The sequence below is a fragment of the Cnephaeus nilssonii genome (assembly GCF_951640355.1).
Source record: "Cnephaeus nilssonii genome assembly, chromosome: 1".
Lineage (NCBI taxonomy): Eukaryota > Metazoa > Chordata > Mammalia > Chiroptera > Vespertilionidae > Cnephaeus > Cnephaeus nilssonii.
Genome location: NC_137072.1, coordinates 66225048 through 66246778, shown reverse-complemented (window position 1 = coordinate 66246778; position 21731 = coordinate 66225048). Strand labels below are relative to the sequence as shown.

Below are 21731 nucleotides of genomic sequence, written 5' to 3'. Positions count from 1 at the left end.
ATAGTCCAGCGAAACCCCTAAGGTTAGAAATGTACGCGGATGCATTCTTTATGGTGCCCTTCCCTTCCAAGAAACCAAGTTACTCTGGGTGGGAGCTGTCCTCCAAAACACAAGTCAAAAGAAGGGTTTGGCTGTGTTCTAAGACCATCTTGCCTGATGCATGGGGTGTGAATATCAATTGCTACCAACACAGCCAGGAGAAGCTGAGAGTGCCAGAGACTAGCCAATTTTTTCTAAAACCTAAGTCTAGGACAAAATTTTGGAGCATGATGTAGCAAGAAACTGAGTATCTTTCGAGGTAGATAAATGGAAGGCTACACCATCATGGTCCTTAGGAGGGTGAGTAACAAACATAGTGTTCAAAAACCAAAGGAGGTAAGCTCATCTCGGAGTTCAAAGCCAAGCTTGTACAGGTTAATTACACCCCTCTGTCCTTCCTCCCAAAAGAAACAAATACCCAAAAAAGTCCACTAGCCTTCTATTGATTGCAAAACCTAATCTTCACTTCCTGTAATGCAGGAAACTATTCTAAGGCAGGAAAACAGCTGTTGCCCAGACTCCCAAAGGAGAGTGTCATTAGCTGGTGATCCAGACTTTGCCTAAAAATGTGAAATGTTTCTGGAGGTCACTGGGGAAAAACTCCTTATGTGTATACTGAGTTTACAGTCCATGCCCAGTGTGGTTTTCCTTACATGTGGGTTTCACTCAGGCAATAAACCATTCCTGAGGGATTCACCTTGAAGCAAGAGGCCAAGCAGTAAACACCCTTGCTCAGCAGCCTGGATGTGCATCCTGTCTTTCCTGCCCCTGCGATTGTTGATCATGAGCAGAGTATTTTCTTGTATTTTCTTTCTCACTTAATCCGCTAAAACCATTACTCTGGTTATCTCCTAACTTCATCACCACAAATGCATGCATCCACTTGCTTATTAAACTTCCCAACAAGGAGCAAGAAGAGGCTCAAAGTTGGTGATAGGGTAAGAATGCTGTAATGGCACTTGGACACCTGACTCAAGAAAACTGCAATGAATTAGACAAGGCTAACTAAGTAAAACTTTCGATTTTAAAACCTCAAACAAAATAGTTCCAATTTCTGTCTCCTCTACCCACTACCACAAGCTAAGGGATTCCATTTCCGATTTCAGGGCTGACCTCTGGGTGGACTGATTACCTTGTCATTGTCCAAAGGGTCCTTCTGCACAAATGCCTGAACAAATTCTTCTGGTCCGATGTAATTGAGCCTTTCCTGGAACACAAACCCAGCAGGTCAACAGGATTAAAAAAAAAATTAGAAGAAATGGACTTTCAACTATCTATTGACTTTTGGCACTACCCCCATTTTTTTATGCAGCTTGTAAAATGAGCCTTTAACCCTAAGCAAGAGGCCATTTTCTGCTTGAGTCAATGCTACACTAGATAGCAAAAGGCTGAACAAGTTACAGGAAAATTAATTAGAGGGGCAAGAGGAGGAAGGTCAATAAACTCTTTGCTCTTTCAGTCTTTACTGAGTATTTATTTTAAAGTGAATTCCCAGAATACCAGAAACATTCATATTCAAACGTCTAAACAAAACCCATTCCAGCTATTTCATAGTTTAGTTTCCATTTGGACCGTTCTAACCTCTCCTGTGACATCGCTGCTGACACACACACTGGTTGCCACAGCAAACCAAGCATGTGGCCACGGAGAGCAGGATGACAATAACCTTACCAGCTCTATGTGAGTCAGCTGCTGGGCCAGCGTGTAAGGGTCACTGCAGACGGTGATGATGTCCCTTTGTATGGACTGTGGCTTGGTCCTGATAACTGTGAGCCGGTCTGTAGATGTGGAGCTGATTTTTGCCAGGACTTCCTCGTACTGGCTGAGGGCAGCAAGCTTGCGGATTAGACATTGGATCATCTGCTGGACGTTCTTCCTATATGTCTGCCAAGGGAAGAAGCAACTGGTTACGTCCTCGCTCTGCACGTCTGTTTCACCACTATGCACACTCACAGACTATATACTGAAATGATTTCTTGGCCCAGAGCAGTTACGGGAGAATCCAGCCAAACTCTAACAGTTTAAAAGAGACAAATACATAAGGGCTATCTTTTCAGGCTGGTAAGATTTAGTTCTTTAATTGGGCTGCTCTTGAGAGGAGACTGGACCAAGGAAACACTACAGTGACGTTTGAGATTACCTATAGAAGAAATCCAGTGTACTAAGCGCCATGTATAACTAAATGTTCTCTGGGTTGCATAGGAATGTACTGGTTTAATTTTGGTGTGTTAAAATACTTGGATCAAGTCAGAGCATCCTTTTCCTAACACTTCTTATTTCAAGCCACCCCCGTGATTTCCCCACTCCTAACATTTCCAATCTCATTAGTCAAAGGCATGAACAGCTACTTGACAGAAATACACCAATACTTCCCACTCACCCCTCAACCACCTTCCTGGCTTCCACACATAACGTGGGTGACACTAAGAAGCAGTGGATATTCATATATCTACCTGACTTCCACTTGACTCATGTCCATTTCTTTTGTACTCAGGAGTCAGCGCTCAAGTTCACAACCTAACTCTTTCACATGGCAATGCTCCCCGTGATGCTACTACCATCTGCCACCTGTTCGCTACTGCATTTGCTACGGCCACAACACTTAAGAGAAACTGGTTTTTAAAGCAATGCATATAGAATCAATAAATGTCAATCTTCCTTTTCTAGCCCCAAATTGCCAAACAAACAATCATCCTTCCTGAGAAGTTATGAGGCTGTATCAGAGCACGGCACTCTGGCCAGTTCAATGCCAGCATGGTCCTTAGGCTGACAGCTCCAACAGGGGAGTCCCAGTGAACTGCCGGACAGAGAGGGCCTGTTTACATTCCACTGCCTAATCAGCTCCTTTCTAAAGGTTTGCCACAAAATCATTTCTTGAGATTAGTTATCTGAAAATTAAATGGCATCTTACCTACAAGTGTAAGAACCATATTATTTTACAGAGGTAATCTGGTTACCAGAGCATATTACAAAAACTCAAATGAATAGATATTTGCATACTAAAGCCAAGGAAAACCACATCTGGAAATGATCAGTTCTCACATAGTCAAGGCAAAAAGGCCTACACAGACCCCCCTTTTTTTCTTCTTCTCAACTTATCTGGTATATATTCCACTAAGTTCTTTAAACTGTCCATTAGATGACCCGTTTTTCTCTCAACATTCAAGACCACCCTAAAATCACTAATGAAATGCCTAAGTGTTTTAAAAAAATTGAACCTTTGAAAATCTATCTTCTCCACAGCATTAAGATGACCAGTTTTGAAGATGCCATCTATCTATCTGTCTGTCTATCTATCTACCTATCTATCTATCTATCATGCTTGTTACACACAGAAAACATTTTTCTTTGAAATTCAAAGCAGTTCAAGGCTGAGTTAAGAGCTATTTCAAATCTTGCATTGGGAGGCTGAGGGGTTAGGAAGGGAGCACAAAATGAGAGGAGGGTCAAAAGGTATCAACTTCCAGTTATAAAATAAATAAGTCCTGGGGATATAATGTATAGCATGGTGACTATAATTAATAATCTTGTTTCGCATATTTGAAAGTTGCTAAGAGAGTAGATCTTGGAAAGTTATCACACACAAAAAATGTTGTAACTATGTATGGTGATGATTCTGAATATTGGACAGACTTACTGTGGTGATCATTTCACAGTACAGACTAATATTAAATCATTATGTTGTATACCTGAAACTAATATAATGTTGTATGGCAATTACACCTCAATAAAAAATAAATAAATAAAACCCCTCTTCCCTATTCCCTTGCCTCTTCTTTCAAAATTGAGTTACAACAAAAGTTTATGAACTTAAAATGATTTCTTCAGTCTTCTGTTTCAAATGTCATAATACATGCTCCCTCGGTGATTCTGATATTCAGCAAAGTGTGGGAACCCATGCTCCACTAGAATACCTGGTGAAAGATTCTTACTCTACACTTTAGGGAATGCTTTCTTAGGGAAGAGGTAGTGGAATGTACAGCCAGGGATTCAGCTAATGAGCAAAAACAACAAAGCATAAGGGGAAAACATATACAATAGCGTATGGGAGAGAAAGCTATTTAAGTAACAAAGAACTAGTCTCTTTCTCTATGTGTGTGTGTGCATGTGTGAGTAGGAGAGAGATATTGAGAGACAGAAAGCACATATATATGTGCATGACCTTTTTAAAAGTTTCCTTTTGCCATTTGATTCCTTAAGAAACTAAGCTTTGTGTTGTTAAGCATGCTTCCTTACTGAGTCATGAATTGCTAAATATGTATTTATTCTTTTTTATAACTTCAAATGCCAGTTACAGTAATTACCTGGCAAATAAAGATAGAATAACGACCAGCTCCTTAAGAAAGAGAAAACTGCATTCTACCCACGATAGTCATTTGTCATGCAATTCACTCATTAGTTTCATTTCATGTTTCTTGCAGGCAAGTCTTAATAAACCACTTTATTTTGGGCAAACCCCCAAGGGGGAAACATATTAAGCCAAATTATGTGGAACTGTCCTAGCAGATTAAAAAAAAATCTGACTAAAGTATATATGGGGCACACCTGGATTCATTGACTGCCAAAAAAATCTGTAAAGTCCCAGGCAAGAAGCAACAAGTCCCAACCCCAGCCCACGCTCCTTCCAGTGGAGGGAAATAATTTTTCTGTGGAGGGAAATATTCTTTTCCTATTCCAGTAATTGAATAAGAAACAAGTCATTCATTTTGTTCATTCGTTCTGCTTGAAAAAAAACAATGAAAGCCAATAATGGGGGGAGGATGGTTGTGGTTGGGGGGCACACCTAACCACATCACAGGTAAGTGGCATGCCAAGCAAAGAACTGAGGAAAGAGCATCTATCCCAAAACTCTAGAGCTGAAAGGGATATTAACAGGACAGTCACCTCTATGATTTATAGAAATGAAGAAGGAGCAAGAAATTTATGGACTTGCCAAAGCACATGCAGCTGTCAAGTGTGGACCCGATTCTGAATACTGGACAGCAATAGAAGGAACAAATCTCACTATAAACCCAACCTGACCATCTCTCCACTCAACACCAAGGTTAATCAATTCTTTGTAGATTTGGCTTATGTTCTCATCTCTTTTCACACTCAAGAGTATCTGCAAATCTAAAGGTTTATCAAGGATTTGTTATTAACACAGAAATGCTGGTAAGAAGCCAGGTCAGAAGGCTGTTTGCCCTTTGCAGGTTCATCCAACCCCTAAGTGGCTTGATTTTGTTTAAAACAAGATCCACATGGCCAACACAGATAGAAACTACTTCCTTTTCTCCCATGACAAGAAGGACAAAAAGCCATCCATTTGGCATTTTCAAACCACTAACTTTCTTTAGTGTTGATTAGAAAACGGTGTTCCTTTTGGAAAGGACCAAGTCACCATTTCAGCCATATCAAGATACTGCCTTATCAAGAACTCAAAACACCACGTAACCGGGAGGAAGCACTGACAGACTCGGGGCTCAGCCTTCATACAAGAAAAAAGTTCCTATGAATTCACTAACCTTCTGAGCAGCTTGTCATCGTCAAGTCACTGAGCCTGCACCGATCCTGCCAAGCAACCCAACAGCCAAGCCTCTAGTAAAACATTCACTACAAAAGTGAACTGTGATGCTTAATGTGTGCGTTTGTGAGTGAGGGACTTACCAATTCATACTCGGCTCAAACCTGTCACACACACTGGCAAAATGCTTATAACAGACGTAACCTGCAAAATGACTCAGGAAACCCCTTATTCAGCCTTATGCAGACAGTGCTGTCTTCAGCACCAGAGTCAAGTCACAAGGAAACAGTAGAAGGGTTAATTCTGTTTTCAGGAGAACATAATGTGGGGAAGCAAGAGCAAATTTTTCAAGTGCTAATCTTATAAAATTTTATTCTGACTTTTTATAAGTCAGGGGAAATGGTATTAAAACGTGTTCACGAGAAATAGAAGAGATACAGTGCCTCGTGACATGATCTTTATAGCACGCCAGTGAAAGATTGAATTCTCAAGGAAGGTTACTGTAAATGGGAAATGCATTGTAAGATGAAAGAAACAAGACATCATTACAACAGCCAAGAGCTTCATCTATCTCTTTCTATGTGGAAATGTTGTATCTGTGCCTAAGTAACTTGTTCCCAGGAGCTCACCAGCAACAGAGAAACTACAAAGACATATTTGCCCAACAAGCCTCAACAACAGAATACCAACCCTCCAGGCCTGCTTCAAAGAGGATAACCTTGAATTTGTCACAGCTAGTTAGCTCTTATCAAAGGCTCACCTGAGGGAAGTGATATTTATGAAAGATTTTCTAAGAGGCTTACTTTCCATCTCCACCTATTGTAGGTGCTAGCCTTGAATCAACTTCCGGATGCCTTGGATCCTTCTCTTTCTCTTCTCCTCTCACAAAGAGTCACCTTTGCTAATTTACCCATTAATCATACGGTCTCCATTTTTATCAAGGAGCATTTGTTATCAACACTAAACACGGTGGTTTCCCTGACTTCATTCTATGGCCCCTGTACAAAGTCTCTCATACAAATGTTTTTTAAAATAGCATTTAACTCAATGCCCCGAAAAATTAGAATGCTTTCTCTTTTCCGACAGTGAAAATTACATAACCAACTGTATTTCCCTTTTCTCTGGAGCTTACACTCAAATCACAGGACACCTGTCCTAGTGGACTGGTCTCAACAATAGCCTATTTGTTTTCCCATTTCCATGGCACAAACTCTATTTCTATTTTATTAATATACTACTTCTATCTGTTATTATGTTAATATGTTATTTTCTATCTATTAGTGTTTATGTCTACCAATATGAAAACTAGTATCTATCTTAATATGTAAAATCTTTTTGGAGGAAAAAAGGCATATGTACAGTCAAATTAAAAACATCTGCAAAGGGAGGGGGAGGATGAAGAGGATAAAGGGGGTCAAATATAAGGTGACGGAAGGAGACTTAGACTTTGGTGGTGAGTGTGAAATGTACAGATGATGTATTACAAAGTTGTACCCCTGAAACTTATATAATGTTATTAACCAATGACATCCCAATAAATTAAATTTAAAAAGAAAATAAAAGAGACAAAAAACACCCACGCTTGCAACAGGAATCCTGTGCATGAATTGACATGAACATACCCCGAAATTAATCACATAAAGCTCTAGATCATACCCTTTGAAGTGGGATTGTATAATCATCCCCAATTAACACCCCAAACAGACCAATGTGCTATGGAGAGAACTTGCTCAAAGGTAAAAAAACAAACAGGAAGCCGTGGAGATTCCAATACCTCGTTCAGCATCGTTCCTCACCAAGGCTCTGCCCAGAGATGCAAGCAGTCATGCTAAAGTCAGGTTACCCACCTCCTCGCCACTGGCTATTCGGTGAGCCAGATCTTTTAAGTTTCTCATCATTCTTTCATCCCGAAAATCATAAGGAAAAGTTTCTGTCCATTCTGTCAGAAGTTGAAGGATTTTAGGTGCAATTTTTCTTATCTGGTTCTAGGGAGAAAAAGCAAAATCTAATTCAGTGATGTCTACCACCATGGACCACATCAAATAAATAATTACAAACAGTGTCCCTGATAAACTTCTAGTGCAAAGTCTTTGGGGTTGAAGAAGCTCTAGTTCCTCCTTCCCCCAGTCAATGCCAAGTGCCACCAACTTAAGGCAGGATCCGGAATGTTCCATGGCATTAGATGTGTATTGAGCTCGTTATGCCATTCCCAATCCCCTTTGCATGGCAACAATACCACTTATGCACCTCAGCCTAGGGATAAGCTAGGGTCACTTAAGGAAACCAATTTCACAAAATCTAAGCCACAGAGTTACCAAACCTAATAGAAAAAAAAAGTGTAAAGTTCAAACATATAATTACCTTATCGCTGTTTGGGTCATTTAGTCTCTGGTGCTCAACACATAAGTGGCAAACTTTGGCCATTAGCTCATATGGATGCATAAATAACCGAGAACTGAGTAGAAAGGTAAATATGTATGTTCTCTGTGGAAAGAGTGAAAAAAAAAATCACATGGTTACATTCCTTCTGAAACTAATATTTTTCCTCTATATTACACATCTTTTTTCATTACGTTCTCTCAATCAAAGTTAAATGCTGCAGTTTCAAAGGTGATGCTTACTAGTAGTGAAATACCACAAGATGAATTTCTCCTTTATCTTTTCCTTTAAACCATACTAAAAATAATAAAAGTGCAAGAGAAGTTTAGCTACTGAAATTATCCACAGCTCATTTTCACATCTATCCTGTGGGAGCCAGGACACCAGGGCATATAACTCATTCTAGAAAAAAAAGAAGGAAATTCAGCCCAGAGAGATAAATCTAACTAAAATATACCACCAATACAGAATCATGCTCTGTGTTCAAATATTAGGGTAACTCAATGGAAACCAAACAAACCGCCAATCACATCAGCTCAGGACTTCTCCAGAGTGCCCAGTGTAACACACTGCAGTGTTTGTGCACTCTGTCCAGCTTTAAGAGGCAGGCTTTCAAGTCATCTATTTACTTGCTCAAAGGCTAAGCAATTTGATAAAATACAAAATCACACTATATTCTTTTCTTTAACCACATTATCTCCCAAGAAGCCAGTAATGAAGTAGTGCTTATTTGTTATAATAGTTTCAGACTCCCAATGAAAAAAAAAAAAATCCCATGGGATTTTTTCCCCAACCTTGGGCGCCTCCAGTAGCTCATAAACACTTACAGGGCTGAACAAGGGACTCCTTTTACTTCTGATTACAATTTTCCCTGTGTGGCAACATATTTGAAAATGCTATGTAACAAATCACACATAGAGAGATAACTCAGTAAGAAACATTATGTTGAGTTATAGAGGCAAGCACACACTACCCTTTGCACACCAAGGTCATTATAATAATAAAAGCATAGCCCTAACCGGTTTGACTCAGTGGATAGAGCGCCGGCCTGCGGGTTCGATTCCGGTCAAGGGCATGTACCTTGGTTGCGGGCACATCCCCAGTAGGGGGTGTGCAGGAGGCAGCTGATCGATGTTTCTCTCTCATCCATGTTTCTAACTCTCTATCCCTCTCCCTTCCTCTCTGTAAAAAATCAATAAAATATATTTTAAAAAAATAAATAGTAAAAGCGTAATATGCAAATAGGCCAAATGGCCGAATAGCAGAATGACCGTCCTGATGACCACACTATGACATGCACTGGCACCAGGCCTGCCAAGGCAGGTGCAATGCAATTGGTCGGGGGGGTGGGGGGGGCGCATTACCCTATGATCGCCCCACAGAGAGGCCTAGGCCACAGGATGGTAGGGCGATCGGATGGGGGACTCCTCAATTGATCACCCCAAAGAGAGAGGCCCAGGCTACTTAGCCAGTGGTGCTATGGGGGGTGGGCAGGGCCTCCCTCTGAGGGGCAATTGATAGCGGAGCTCTGGCCAGGGAGAGGCTCAGGCTACCCGGCTGGCAGCACTGAGGCGGGTGGGTGGGGCCTCCCTCTGTGGGGCAATTGATCACGGACCCCGGCTGGGGGGGTGGGACCTACCTCTTTGGGGCGATCGATTGCGGAGCCCCGCAAACGATCGCCCCAAAGAGGGAGGCCCAGGCTACCTGGACAGCAGTGTTATGGCGGGTGGGTGGGATGTCCCTCTGCAGGGCAATCAATGGCAGGGCTCCCAGACTGTGAGAGGGTAAGGGCACAGACCGGGCTGAGGGACCCCCCACCCCCAGTGTACGAATTTCATGCACCAGGCCTCTAGTTATATTTATAAAAACATATGAATATGTGTCTACAGATTTTCCTGAAATTATTATCAACAACCGGCTGCTGGTTGGCAGGGGCAGCTGTAGCACCAAGAAAGGGGAGAATGTCACTTGCCCCATAATTAGAAAAGCCAGGTTTGATTGTTAATACCAGGAGTGAGACCATGTGCAAATTTTGAATTTGTTTTCTCTTCTCTAGCTTTTGGAATTGCTATAAAGATTGAGCAAATGTAAATGAATTGCCTAGATTAGGAAGTGTGATCTATAGAAATGTTAATTATCAAAGCAAAACATAAGCTATCATGTCATCTGATGTCCAATCACAAAGAATTGCATCTTGAATATAACCCTTGTTCTCTTTGCTATGAAATTTCTGACTTTACTTTTCCCAGCACAGTGATGCTCTTGGAAACGCAAAGGCATTCAATATTCGGAGAGCATCCAATATTCTCCGGCATGTCTATTTAAGGACCAAGGCACATGCCTGAATCAAACCTGGGATCTTACCCAGGCTCACTCTGACCTCAAAGCAGTTAATGATCATAAGCAATTTCTTATTAGAAAAACCTTTAACATCCCAGATATAATTCTGTAGTAGCTAAGGCCATGACTATTATATCATACTTTCTGCTGAAGTAGAAACCAAGGATGTATTCCAGAGGAACACGGATACCTACATCCGGATAGTAATCCACGTTAGGTACTAAATGCTGGATGAGTGCTTCCAGAGAGCCGGAGAGGAGGTTGTTGTCATGGTAATACAACCCCCCGCAGCTGTCCTCTGCAGACTGATAGAGGTTCCGGTTATAACCACTGCTGTCAAACATGGCTGAAAAGGGAGGCGTCTGAGGCATGCTTTCCTAAAGTAAACAAAAAAAGGAGAAAGTACATTGTCAGTAATATACAATCCAAAAGAAAAGTAAGTTTTAACAAGCTTTCACAGTAAGGCAGGAACAGGAAGTTTAAAAAACAGGTTAGGTTCTGACACAACATCAGAATCGATCAAGAAGCAAACGGCTCTTTGAGTTACCTGTATATGCATACTTTTGAGTACCGATCTCATTCAATCAAATACCATGAAATGCTTAGATCAAAGGACTGTATGGATTTAAATTCGAGTTTCTGGCTGCCATACTTAGATATCAGTCCTTCACATTTGGTCACTGCTTTATCCCCATGGGGCAAGGATTATCCTAAGGAGGAAATGTGCAAGCCTTCAAAGTGCATCAGGAAGTATGACCTAACACTTAAGAAATATCAGAGTAGCATTGGGCCTAGATTAGGAGGCAACTGAAGCAAAAGTTGAAAAAGTGAAACAGTAAAAGAGGCCTAGAATGAAAGTGCACAGTACAGCACACAGTGTGTGTGCTCACAGATGTGAGTGTGTGTCAAGAGCCTGAATGCTGACTCCTGAGCTTCCCTTGGAAGATGGGGATGCTGTTGATTTCCACCCCGTGGTGTTAAATTCCTGTGGGGATGAGGAGCTCTAGAGAGCCAGCGTTCTCAGTGAGCACACAGGCTGAGAAGGCGCCTGGTGTGGAGAACAGGAGCACGGCGCCAGGCCTCTCCACCCCTGTGTGTGCAGCTCACAGAGCCTTGTCAGAGGTGCTCAGCAGAGGCCAGAGGTTAGTAGGTTATTACTCGGATTCCTAAGGGCAGAGCTCCCGGCCTGAGAACAGACCCCTGTTCTGGGAGCGTATCTAGACAAAGGAGGCATTCAGGAGCTGCCCAGACTGAGGGTGTCAGAAATCACACAGTTGAGAGGAAGCCAAACTCCAGCCTTGGGCTGACAGGCTCAGGGTGTGTAGAGGCTGCAGGAGGATACAACCTGGGCTAATTCTTCTTTTCAAGATGCTGAAAGTCATCTGCACCCGGATGGGGCAGGGGTGTGGAGCCCTGCCTCAGAAGGCACACATCCCTCACTAGGGCATCTGTTCCAACTCCAGAGAATGGGCCACAGCATCACAATGTGTGCAGGTGCCTGGCAGGAGGCGGCCAAGGGTAGTGTTGGAAAAAAAAACAAAACACATCCATGATACAGCCGACCTGGCAGGTGAAAACTGCATTTAGGGAAAGTAGCATCCAAAAAGTCTTGCACCCCGCTGCCTTCGGTTTGTTAACATTAAGAATTAACCCATAAAACAGTCAGGTGTCACTCGGCACCAAAAGCCACCAAGGACTTGCACACGTTAGTTATGGGCTTCCATTAAGCAGATAAAGCCTCCCATCTAGACAAGGACTCCGATTTAGTGAAGTCCTAATCTGGTGCTTCACAGCCATGAACATTTTGGAAGGTCATTTGTCCTGCAAACCCCACCCCAGTAGGTCCTTCATCTGGAAAATTACTTCCAATGTTGTTTACCCCTTCTGAAATTCTAATAAAACTACCAATTCTCCTTATAGCAGAGTTCTTCTTAAAGCCTTATTAGAGCAATGGCAAAAGGCTATTTTAGTGTCCCCTGGAAATGTGTCCCACACAGAATGTGTCTGAAGAGGTACAAAATCTCAACACTTAGGAAACCCCCTCCAGCCAGGCGCCTAACAAAAATACTACAAGTAGCAACGGAAACCAAACCGAGCTTGGGCAAGTTAATTGGGGTTATAGCTTATTATACTTAAAAACCAATTTGAAGAAGAGAGTATGTCACAGGTCCTTCTCTGCCTTCCAATTAGCCCAAAGTTCTGTCGCTAATCAGCGGACTTGATTTTTCCCATGAGCCACCTTGATAGATGAACTTGCACAGAGCAACTACTGAGATTCAAGCCATTCCAAGAGATTCCAGCCCCTTCTTTATGCACAGTGGTCATATTTTCTACCTCGCCATGTATTCAAAAGAGCATCTTACAACTCCTTAGGCCTCCCCGCTTCCTCAGCTGTGCATTCCTCTACTATGGGATCCTGTGTGCAGGAAAAGGTCTCCAATCCCACTGTCCTTTACTTCTCCGATTCCCCCTCAAGGCCACTCACCTGAGAAGCATGGTGTGGAAGGCTTTGAGAATGTCCACAGCCTCCATCTGTGTAAAGTTCACCACCTACAGATGCCTTTTTGGATTCTACAACCCCCCTGTTTGGCAGGCATCCCCACTGTTTTGACGGCATGAGAAGCTAAGGTTCAGGAAACCTGTAATAACTCGCCTGGGGTTATACATCAGATAAGGGGCAGAAAGGGCAGGGCTTCAAACCTAGGTCTTCAGATGTCAAGTTCAAAATTTATTACACCACATCGTTCCACTGCAAGTGGTCTTCTTTGAACTTCTAACGTTTAACCATAAAAAGAAAAGCCTGTCATTTTGCCCCAAATTGTAGGCTATTAGAGAAATTTATATATTTTACATGTTCTACATAAATCCTGGCTCCAAAGATGTATTACGGCCATTACGTACTCTTCTTACAAAGCAACACTATCAACAAAAGAGTCTAAGCTACTGACCTTTGCAATCAAAACATAATCCCATCTAAATAAAGATTTCGGAGACCCTAATATACATTTCTTTATATTTTAGTGCCTTTGAAACTGGGTTGGACATAAATAGTCATGTGATAAGAAAACATGTTTAATTAAGTCTTTTTTTTAGTGATATATGAAATACAAGAGCATCTTACAATGGATGGCATCTTAGAGTCAATGAAATACAGAAATATTTGCTTGTGTGCACTCTCTAGATTTCCAGTAAAAAGATTTAATGAGACAAATGACCAAAACAAAGATCATGCATCACAGTATTCACCCCCCACTTCTGGATAATCTCCAACGAGTGGCCTGCCTGAACATTTTCTGGGAAGATCAGTTGCCTAGTGTACTAGTAATAGATGCCTTTGATAAACAAGGGGAAAGGTCAGCAGAATGGTACAGAAGGTGCTGTTTGTGAAGTGTATTTTTAAATACCTAAGAAGTAAACACACTACATTCTTTTTTCTCCCAAGTATCACCCACATCAAGAACTACTGTTGTTCAGTATTACTCGAATTTCACATCCAGGACTTTGAGTTCTACCTGCTTCGCTTCTGAAAGTGAAAAGATTTAGAAGATTAAATACTGTCTTCATTCTTGTTTAAGAAGACAGATATAAAGGCCAAGTACTGGACATGAGGATCCAGAGAACCACTTACCCCTGGGTACTATCAACTCTAGGAGTAATTTGCTAATGGCTTCCTAGTGGAAGGAGGGCTAAGTGTAAGGCTCCAATCTCACAGCTTCCTTTTCTTTTTTCCAATGTCACGGTAGTTCTGACTTCTTATCTGCGGCGAACTTCTTTACAGCTCTCACAATTAATATTTCCTGGTGTCCTGTGAACTCTCAATGTACTCCTCTGTACCCTTTCCAACATAATCTCAAAATCAACTTCTCCACGGCCTGTCATTCTTCTGTAGCAGAAATTTTGCCCAACCCAATATACCTATCTATGGGGACCTGCTAACCAAAATTCTTATTTAGGAAAAATAGACTCTGTCCCAAAATTACAATGTGTGACAGCATAAAGTTAAAAACCGGCATTAATTTAACCATTAAGTCAAACTTCAAAGTAGTTAATTCCTTTGGGGAAAAAAAAGAGAGATTTATGATTGACACTTGAACAAGCTGTTGGCTTTATTCAAATCACTGCCAATAAGATAAGGCAGAGGGCAGGTTAATCTCCCAAGTAATGCTCACCTTACTAAATTTCACTTGTAAACCAGCTCCTGGAAACTCAGAATATAGTCTATTTGGTCAGTGGCTCTTAACTTTTTTGGGGGAAATCATACAACTCTCCCCATAAGAAATGCATATACTTTCAGGGAGCTCAGACCCCAGGTTGGGAGACACATGTGTGGGCACATGTACAGAATCTAGTTATTTACTCTGGCTCAAAGGAGGAGAATGTGGTGGCTTGCAGGGAACCTTGGTCTATCACATTCCAGATTCCTCCTTCAAAATCAAGGAATACTGTATTTTTAGGCAGTACCAATCATATGGAGTTGGAGAGTATTATACAAAGAACATTGCTTTTGGATTGGGTAGAGATATTTAAATAGACTTTCCCCCCTCCTATACTGGAGCAGCCCTTTGGGATAGAGAGGACATAATGAGACAATGGAAAACAAATTTTGGTTTTTTTAAACAAGGAATCGGGCTAGAAGAAAGTTTAGCAACACCACAATTAGCATGCAGATTACAGGTCCTGCCAGGAGACTTCCCTGAGGGAAGTAAAAGATACATCCAATCCAGGTAGACAAGATGAATGTTCTTTTTAAAAATCAATTTGGTAAGCTGGAAAGTTGGTTGACAGACCAGGTATCTTACAGGGGCAGCTAATTCAGTCACAAAGATATATCATGTTCTCCCAAGGACCCTGAAAAAGTTCCGCCTGACATTGATCCAGCAGCAAGGAAGCCAGCTCGGGGTGATTTACGGGATGAATGGATTTGAAAGGCATGCCTAATGGTTTCAATCCAACTAAAGCACCAAATGAAAAGCTGACTTTTTCTCAACAGCAGACTGTGTTTGAATTAGCGGCTGCTTTTGCACAACGTTATTTATGATGAGGCAGGTGCACCAGGATAAGGTAGTTTCAGGTGACAATTCGGATTGGAAAAGAGCTCTAGGAAAAGATGGGTGTGGGAACTAAATCAAAAGCTATCCTTCAACATCTGCTATAGTTGCATTGTAAATCTCTCCCAAAAGGTCGAGTCAGCATTCCCTTCACCCTCAAGTGAATGAGATAGAAAAGGCAGGAGTCAAAGAAAAAGTATTGCTTTCCCCTCCCCCCCCCAAAGACTTAATAAATCCAATGCCTTTGCATTGATCACTATCTTTTAGCTTCTGTTCAAATGCTGAGCATATGTTCCAATTTAAAAAAAGAAAAAAACGAACACTGAGGTGGAGGAAGGCCTTCCTATCACAGCTGAACTCTGATAGCATGTTCATTTAGTGAGGAGTGGCGTAATTTAATGTCCTGGAATTACCATCTAGATCCTAAAGAAACTTTGCACTTGGGTGAGATATATCTTCTTCCTATTTACATTTGAGGTTCCAGAGATCTGAATGAGAAAGAGTTCCTATATTTCATCTTTAGTCCAGAGTGTATCTAACTACAGATTTGAACCAGGGTGAAAGTCAAAGTCAAGTTTTTGATACTCCCTAAAATACGGCTTATATGAGCTTGAAAATGTCTAAAAGATTATCTTCTCAGGTCTTTCCTCAGCCAGGGAAAATCTAAAAGCAGCGATCTGTAGCAACAGCCCTGAGAACTGTAGAAATCCTACACCTCTGCTCACTTCCTTGAAAAAAAAGAGATATTAGGTAGAGAGTACAAATATACAAAACCGACAACTCAGATCAACTCACTTCTCTGGCATCTGAACAAAAAGTAAGTAATTTCTAGACAAGTACACTCTTTGGAAAGGCACCCCAAATGCTGAGTAGATTTCAAAGTCAAGGGAGAAAAATCAGTATTTTTGAGGAAAGAAGATCCAATTTTCTCCATAATAATGAAATGGTGGTATTATTTTCTTACTTTTATATAGGTTTCTATACAAAAAGTATTTTGTATTTTTATTGATTTCTCCTAGATGTTACTTTTAAAAAAAGTCTTTATTAATTTCTAATTGATGAAAGGAGGGGATTCTGACTCAGATAACTATTATCTGGTTTCCCTGGAAGATAAACAAAGCTAAAACTTGTCATCTTTTGTCTTACGGATATCTTGCTAGTAGTTTATTAAAACACAAAATGACATTTCAGTACATGGAAACTCTAAATGGGCTTGGATAATCATTTAAAACTTCTCTATGAGATAAATCTTTGCAGTGTGGGAACTGATCACAGAACATGTTGACATTATGCATTGGTTTAATCTACAACTTTCCTGCAGTTCCTGCACTTAACAGCAGATGGCTCCACGTCCCTTGTCTTTGAAAGAGTTGGCGCTTTCCAGCAATAACAGCTGGTGCTGGATCAGAAAAGTAAAAAGGACAACTACAGTTTGGGGAAGAAATTTTGAGAAATAAGTGTTTGCAATCTTGGTATATCATTGATCTTAAGAAAGTGACATTGTTCATTCTGTACAGTTGAAAATATATACTGGCTGATAAAGCCAGTTTGTCTTATTTCCTATGTCTTAGGTGCCTAAGACAAGATTTAATTATTTTGTTTTCCCAGAGGAATAAAAGTGATCTTCTGGATAATCAAAATCATCACTAGCTAATTAAGTGCTGCCAAAAATAACTTTCTGGGATATTGGAAATGTTCCCCTTCAGCACTGTCCAATACTAGGCTGATAGCCACATGTGCCCATTGAGCACTTCAAATGTGGCTAGCACAACTGAGAAACTAAATTCTTTATTTTATTTAATTTAAACTTAAGTTGAAATACCCCCAGGTGGCTATTTGCTGTCATATTGAATGCCAAAGAAAGTAGCTGAATCATCATTTATACATAATGCATCCCAAGCCAAATTACAGAATATTATTTGGGGAGAATCCTTTACCAAAAGGATATATTTTTCTCAACCCAATTCATCTCAGCAGTTAAATGGCCTAATACTTAAGAGGACATTTAGTAAACAAGCAGAATTTTCTATTTGCATTGCACTATAAAACATGATTACTGAGATAATTTTATTTTTTGGCTGCAAGTTCTTAAAAAACTACCCTAACGTCTCCCCCTCCATTATTTTAGATAAATAGAAAGATACTAGTAGTCTAAAGTGTCTTTCTTTCTTACAAGGCTTATTTGTATTTTCCCTGTGTTCAACTAAAATTTTCATACCAGGGTTTCCTAATAAAATTTCTATCAATTGAATGATTTCCCAGATGTAGACATACCTTGAAGTAAAATAGTAAACATATAAACCTAAGAAAAAAATGACTGGTTAAAAATTTAGTAAATAGTAACACTGGCTTAATTCAAAAAAAATGTCCTGACTCAACCTCTTGATAATTAGTATTTTTTAAACATACTAACAAGAGGGAAAAAAAAACAGTTTAAGGAAATATTAAGTCTCTACATAGTTTTCATCAATAAAAATAAACTTCAGCCCGGCTGGTGTGGCTCAGTGGTTGAGCGTCAACCTATGAACCAGGAGATCACGGTTAGATTCGGGTCTGAGCATATGCCCAGGTTTCAGGCTCAATCCCCAGTAGGGGGCGTGCAGGAGGCAGCTGATCAATGATTTTCTCTCATCGTTGATGTTTCTATCTCTCCCTGTCCCTTCCTCACTGAAATAAATAAAAATATTTTTAAAAAAGAAAAAGAAAATTCTCCTATCCTCTCTCCCATGCACCACCCAGGAAGGAGGTGAACATCTGCCTGCAGATCACTTCAACCCTCATTCTTCCCCCGCTAATACAAGGTGCAAATGCATGAAGTGATGGCACAGCAAAACAAATAAGTTATCACAGAGCTGAAAGAGACCCGTAAATCATCGAGTTCAACATCCTGTCTAATTTTACAAATACTGCAGGTACAGGGAGAAAGTAAGTGACTTGTTAAGACACCAGGTCTGCCAGAACCTTAGTCTCTCTCTATTCAGAAACCTGTCCACAGCACTAGGCTACAGCATCTGTCATTTTAGGATAAGGGAGGGTTGCAGGAATATAGTTTTTGTAGATTTCACTGGAGGACCGAGAAAGGACAACTGTGGTTCTTGAAAAATGAAGAGGATGGGGAGGCAACTCCTGAATTCAACCACAACAGCACAATTTGTGTCTTTAAGCGCTCACAAAATGTTATAATGGTCTTTCCACTGATTATTTGTGGACATCAGACTCCAGAGTCTCAATCCCTGCTTCAGAGATTCCAGATTCTTCTCTCATTAGGAAGACTGCCCTCCTTTCCCCATGTCCTCTCCAAGGAGATCCTTTCTTTGGGGCTACCTATATGCTCATCCAAAGTCCCAATTCTTCCAGGTTCCCTTGGGAGATTGATACAGTTGATCCCATCACTTCTGTGCCATATTAGGTACCTTGCCTAGCATAGATAGTCACACAGCTTCTCCCTTTCAATTTTCTGACCCTTTCTCTTTTTCCTAGATAGGTGTTATTCAATGGATTTTATTTATTTGCTTATTGCAGTTTATTAGCCAGTAGCTAATTTTAGATTATAAGAAAGTAATGTTAGCAATAATATAAGAAATGTCTTATTATGAAATGATATTTTGAAATACATACCCATAAAAATAAAGTTAAATTAGATACTAACCTGGGAGGGGGGCGGGGGAGGCGGAGAGGATATACAATAAATGTAAATGTTTTCTGGGGATTTTCTATTCCAAAAGATAGTATGATCCCCAGGTATCAGGTGTGGTAGTAGCAGATTCACTGTCTAATGGGGCACATAAAACCAAGCAAGATTGAAAATACACACGGGAGGAATAAATTCTAAGAATTTAACACTCCATTAGACAACCAGAAAGTCCAAGGCCAGTGTGTTCAGTAGCCAGAAATGTTGCCACCTCTAGGAAAGCAAAGGGCTGACAGAGTGGAATGGAAGAATGCCAACAAGAAAGTTGCTAGTCAGTAGCTGATCTTCGCACCTTTGCCAGACACTCTGCTCGAAAGGCCTAACACAGCACTGCCTGTGAGCCCGGGGCCCTCCTCGGCTCAACCGCTGTCTCCCCCCAAAAATAAAGAGCCATTAATGGAAAAGGTCTCGCAAGCTGTCACTTTATTTTCTATGAAAATCTCAATAGGCAAGCATTTTCATTTTTTGTTATTTCTTTTTGGACATCAATTCTTACATTTGCTCCAACCCTCACCTGACCTGTCCAGATCCATATATGCTGTCTGGTTAATTCTGACCTCCCTGTTTCTTAGCCTAGGCGTATCACCATGGTCCCACTGTGTTTTCAATTGAGACACAGATACCACATGACAAGCCCTAGCGACTGTTTTCAGAGGAAAAAATAATTATTCACCCCATCTGAGTCTGACTGTACCAGACATGATTGAAGAGTGCACAAAACCTGCTCCCCGGACTCTTCCCCTTTTTTTATGTACCCTGTTCAGAGACCTTCCCTGGGCCATTAGAGATCACCCAGGACTAAATATAGATCTACGCACACCAGCAGTTCCTCCCCGAGGTCACATGGTGCTGCTTGGGAAAGATTCCTTGGTGATGTGTTCAGCCCAAAAAACACCTACGCACATTTCAGTGTATCCATCCATACACACTGCAGCCACCAAGTTAATAGGCGATGACAGACATAAATATCCACATTCACCAGAGAAAGTCGCTCCCTGGAGATCTCCCCCTGCTACGTACCACACGTGTGCCACCCTTCACACATTGCTTTGGCTTGAACTGTGCCAACGGGGTTGGGGTAAGGTGAGAAGCAACACTCCAGTGGTACACAGATGGGCACACACACACAGCCCCTGTGCGCCCCCTTCTCCCCCGCTCTGCTCTTTCCTCTTGCTCAGCACTGAAGGTGTCCCCACCGTTGCCCTAGAAAGAGGAGCCTTCCTCACGCTAGCTGCCCACAAAGCACCCAGGTACCCCCCAGTTCACAGGTTATTACTGTCCGGCCAGGTCACCCGCGGCGACTCACCTGAGCTCAGGCCAGAGGAAGGCGTCCCCAAGTTCGCCAGTTGAACCGGAGTGGGATAAAGGAATATCACCTCATTGGCGGCGAGCACAGGACTTGACGGTTCCCCTGTCCCTTCCTAAATCAGACCCTAGATTATCGGCTCCGGCATTAAAAATGAACAAGTTCCCCTCCACCCTCCACCACACAAACACACCCCCAAACTAGCCAATGAGTATAAGGGAGCAGCTTAGCTGTGCACAGAAAGAGGGGATGAAGAAAGGATGAACGCGACTAGCACTCGGACAAATCCTCAAAAAACTGTGCCAAGATTTCTCACCAGAAGGCCTGGCTGCGGGATCGGGGTGAGAGAAGCGAGGCAAAGCCCAAGCCCGTCCCCCCGCCCGCCCGGGCCCCAGGGGCTGGGCCCCGCACCTGTTGGCACTAGGTCCGCTCCCGGGGCAGCCCCCGGCGTCCACGGCGGCGGGACCCGGGGGTTCCCCGGTCCCTGGCTTTGGCGGGGCACTTTGAGCCGGCGAGAGCTCGCTTGCCCCAGGCTTTCTCACCACCCAAGGCGCACCAGGCAGCTCCGGGCGCAGGGGGAGAGCCGGGCCGGCTCGCGCGCAGCTCCCGGGGCGCCTGGAGGAGCGCAGCGCAGCGCAGCGCAGCCCGTCCTGCTTCCCGCCGCCCCGCTCCGTCCTTCCAGAAGAATAGCCTGGCCGGGGAACACCTACCTGCAGATGGACCCCAGGTCCGCGCCTTCCCGGCTGTTTGCCGCGCGCCCACAAATACTGCCAGAGGGACGGGGAGCAGAAGCGCGCGGGAAGTGGAGAAAAATCCCGCACAACCAGTCGGGCTCCTTGTTTATACTGAAACTACGGCCCGCCGCCGCGCACACCCCCTGGGCTCCGAGCGCCCGCCTTCCGCTGAAGCCCCGCCCATCCAGTAGACGCGGGCCAATCCCAGCGCAGCTCACCGCCCACTGCGCTGCCGCCTCGGGTGCCGGGACCTGCCCACGCGTCTCCGGGGACAGGACTCCAGTGGTGCGGTCACCCGGGTGCCCTCCCACGCTGCGGAGCCCGGCGGAGCCCACGCAGCGGTCTTTGCCCGCGCTGGGTCTGCCCGCTCCGAGCGTGAGCGATTCCTCCTGAGTGCACCTGCCCGGGGCTGTTTGTGCGTTCCTCTGTGTGTGTGTGTGTGTGTGTGTGTGTGTGTGTGCACTCATTTACCTGTGTACTACTGTAAATACCGGCCAGACTCGTCATACAGTATCTAGTAACATAATTATGAGCTAAGGCTTACTGTCCAGGTAACTTTCAGAAGGGAGCGGAGAGCAATTACAAGAACCTTCGCTCAGCAAGTATTTACTGAGCGCCTGGGTGCTAGGCATTGTGCAAAACGCGGGGGGCACACTTCAGGCAAAAGTAAGCTGGTCCCTGCCACTGTGAA

General features: G+C 42.7%; 1 protein-coding gene across 1 annotated transcript in view; it reads right to left on the bottom strand.

The window, feature by feature from the left end:
- The window catches only part of RASGEF1B (RasGEF domain family member 1B), a 35771-nt gene extending 14622 nt beyond the window's left edge, over positions 1 to 21149 (bottom strand). The window contains exons 1-6 of the mRNA XM_079773582.1: positions 21017 to 21149; positions 10456 to 10638; positions 7904 to 8026; positions 7390 to 7527; positions 1711 to 1923; positions 1172 to 1246 (exon numbers count right to left, since the gene is read on the bottom strand). Of these exons, the coding sequence (XP_079629708.1) occupies positions 1172 to 1246; positions 1711 to 1923; positions 7390 to 7527; positions 7904 to 8026; positions 10456 to 10632 (726 nt within the window). The 5' untranslated portion in view covers positions 10633 to 10638; positions 21017 to 21149. The remainder of the gene's footprint in view (positions 1 to 1171; positions 1247 to 1710; positions 1924 to 7389; positions 7528 to 7903; positions 8027 to 10455; positions 10639 to 21016) is intronic.
- Positions 21150 to 21731: the final 582 nt, after the last annotated feature.